Genomic DNA, 3,190 nt, shown 5'->3' on the forward strand with positions numbered 1-3,190 from the left:
TAATCATTTTGAATTAAATTATGTTTGAAAGCTCCCCTTTCCCCACCCATAGTCACACACAAACACACCAATTTTTAAAATGGCCAAAGAAAGGGTTTACATGGATATTTTTATTAATGGAACTCACTTTTTACTTAGTTTTTAATATGTTGCTAATCCATCCCATTCCTCAAATCCCTTTCTAACAGTCAGTGTCCTGTAGCGTGAGGAGAGCTTCCTGTGACACTAGGGAATGACCTGTTCTGGGCTTAAATGAGAACAGTCTATAAAGTTCGCTCTCTCTTCCTCGGCCATCAGGAATGATAAGGGCATTTCCAGAGGCAAATGATTCTCTTCCCCTCTCTGCTCCTCCTCCTCTAGCCCCTCCTCCTCCTCTTCTATTTCCTCCGCTTCCTCCTCCTCCACCACCTCCTCCACATCTTCAGCCTCTTCCACCTCCTCTTCATCCTGGGCCTCTGCCTCTTCATCCTCCTCCTCCTCACTCTCCTCTTCCTCACTCTCTTCGTCCTTCCCATCACACTCCTCATCACACTCCTCCTCATCACACTCCTCCTCATCTTTCTCCTCTTCCTCTTCCTCCACCAGCTGTGGGGCCGGAGAATGGTTTTCCTCTTCCTCCGGGGCAGGACTAAAGGCCAGAGAGGGATTCTGCCCAAAGCCATACAAAGTGTCCTGCATCTCTGCGTCTTCCTCACCACCACTGGGAGGCGCATCGTTTCCGCCTGCCTGGGCCTGCTGAGCCCGCAGCGCCTCCTGCTGGCGCTCCAGCTTCTCTTGCTGCCGCATGTCCTCGTAGATCTGGTTCATGATGAACTGGGTGGTGTTGCGCGGCGCCTGCAGGCCAGGTGCCCGCCACCCGTACAGGTCGACCGGCTGCAGCAGGGGGCTCACCTCCACCGATGGGCTCCTTGGGGCGGGGCGGCTAGGCTGGCGGCGCAGGCCACGGCCCCTGCGGCCCCAGCGCTTCTTGCGGACAGGGGCCCTCGCCCAGCCGGGGTTCCAGGGCCCACGCCAGCAGAAGCAGCAGCAAAGGCAGATGGGGTGCAGGCCATACATTCGGGCCACTAGCCCAGGGCTGGGGGGCTTCCGGTATCCCATTGGAGGTGGGCACCAGGGCCCTCCCCAGCACCCCCAGTTAGAGTACATGCCCCAGTAAGGACTCTGGGGTGGTTGGAACCAAGGGCCCGGGCCGTACCGTGGCTTCGGCTGCTTCCTCTGGGGCTCATACTCAGCCTTGGGGCCATAGTGCTGCCGCCGCTTGTAAATCGGGGCGCCCCTGCGCCTTCGGTGGCAGGAGGACCAAGTGCGAAACGGAGCAGAGGCTGCCCAGCCGCCGCCCAGGGCTTCCCTTTTATTGAGGGTCTGGGTCATGGTTCAGGGAGCTCCGAGAGGTCTAAGTGGAAGCGTCCTAAACGCTGTCCTCAAATTCGGCCAGATCCGAGGTTCTGAAGCCTCGGCACCCAGTGTCCCTCCGCACAGCACCACGTGCCTGGCTGAGATCCGGCCTTACCCTCCAGAGAGACCCTCTTCTCCGCTCGCTCACTCGCTCTTCTCTGGGAATCTCTCGCCCTTCGCACCCGGGTGGTCTCGCCCAGGTTGGGTGGGACTGCCGCTGTGTAAAGAGGATGGGGAGGAAAGTGTTGAGGCGCCCCCCCCACACCCCCGCCTCCGCAGGGGTTCGAGCTGGGGAGGCAGGGGGTTCCCGTTACCTCGATGGCCCCTCTCAACCCAGGTGCGTCTCCGCCGGCGACCTGGCCAGACTGAGGTGGCGCGGGCAACGACAGCCTTTAAATACCGGTGGGAGGCCCCGCGTGCCACCGCGTCCTTGGTTGCCCTGGGCGACAGCCAATTGGAGTCGAGGTCGTTCCTGAGCGTGGAGGCTGGGTTCGGACCAGAACGAGGTGCCCCGTGAACGTTCGCAGGGGGCTTGTGACGCAATTCTAAGGGGGGCTGGAGGCCGGGTTTCTGTTGCCCCACTTAGGAGACGCTGGTACTTGAACCCTTCGTACCAACCACCTCCGCGTGGGCATGTAGAAGCTGGCCCTGCGGCTGACCGTGGGGTGGGGGTGGGTGGGAGAACTGTGTATTCAGAAACTAATAAACCTATATCCAACCCCTTCGAGGAGAAAGGGGGATAGGGAGAAAGTTCTCCGTGTCAGAAAACGGGGCCCCGCTCCGGGCCTTACGGTCAGTGCCTACTCTTCCAGCCACTGGGCGCGGTGGCTCATGATCCGGGAGCCTGGACGGCAAACCTTTGTTGCGTTGCTTATTGTGCGCTGGGGCTCACGCACAGGACCCTCACGCCTGCCTGTGAGGTGGGCGTTGTCGCCACGCCTGGCAGTTTGGGGAACTGAGAGATTGATTTGCCCAAGGTCGTGGGGCTAATGAACTTTAGGGCTAATATTTAAGCTTATGCTCCTTTGACCCCAGAGCCTAAATTCTTAACATCGGCACGCTGTACTGCACACCCTCCTTAAATAGGATTCTTACGATGAGCAAATGAGACCAGTATGAGAAAGCACTTTGCTAATGGTAATATAGGGCGCAAATGTCCGGTCATGTAATCCAGGGGTTCTTGAAAATACAAATAGTATGTATTTCTTTTTGTCTCGTTATTGGCCAGACAGCACATACATTTGGGGCCTTTACGGTATTATGGTTAAAGAATGAGGTAAAGAATAAGGGCTTGGCCCTGGCCTGTTAGCTAGAGTGTTGGCCTGTGCAGGAGGGTCGTCGGTTCGATTTCCGGTCAAGGGGCATGCACCTGGAGGAACCAATCTCTCTCTCTCTCTCTCTCTAGCTCTCTCTCCTCACTCCTTGGACTTTGATTTAAGTAGACATAAACTTACTTTGAATGGTACAATTTTGTGAATACATGTCATCCTGAATTCTTTCAACTCCATAGAATGTACAACATCAAGAGTGAACTCCAATGTTAACTATGGGATTTGGGCGACAATGATGTGTCAGTGTCATCCATTGTAACAAATGTACCACTCCAGTAGGAATGTTTATAATGCGGGAGGTATGAATGAGTGGGGAGAGGGAGTATATAGGAAATCTCTGTACCCTGTGCTCAATTTTGCTTGAACCTAAAACTGCTCCAAAAAAGAAGAGCTGTTTTAAAAAATAGAAGTGTTTCTACTTCAACTCACGAATCATTAACCTCTGTAAGCTTCCAGTTCCTTAT

General features: G+C 55.2%; 1 protein-coding gene across 1 annotated transcript; it reads right to left on the reverse strand.

The window, feature by feature from the left end:
* Positions 1–225: 225 nt before the first annotated feature.
* CCER1 (coiled-coil glutamate rich protein 1) lies at positions 226–1,371 on the reverse strand. The gene has a single exon (XM_006084012.1). It carries the CDS (start codon positions 1,369–1,371, stop codon positions 226–228), a length of 1,146 nt encoding a protein of 381 aa, XP_006084074.1.
* Between the last annotated feature and the right edge of the window lie 1,819 nt (positions 1,372–3,190).

The sequence above is a fragment of the Myotis lucifugus genome, unplaced genomic scaffold (genome assembly GCF_000147115.1).
Source record: "Myotis lucifugus unplaced genomic scaffold, Myoluc2.0 scaffold_9, whole genome shotgun sequence".
Classification (NCBI taxonomy): Eukaryota; Metazoa; Chordata; class Mammalia; order Chiroptera; family Vespertilionidae; genus Myotis; species Myotis lucifugus.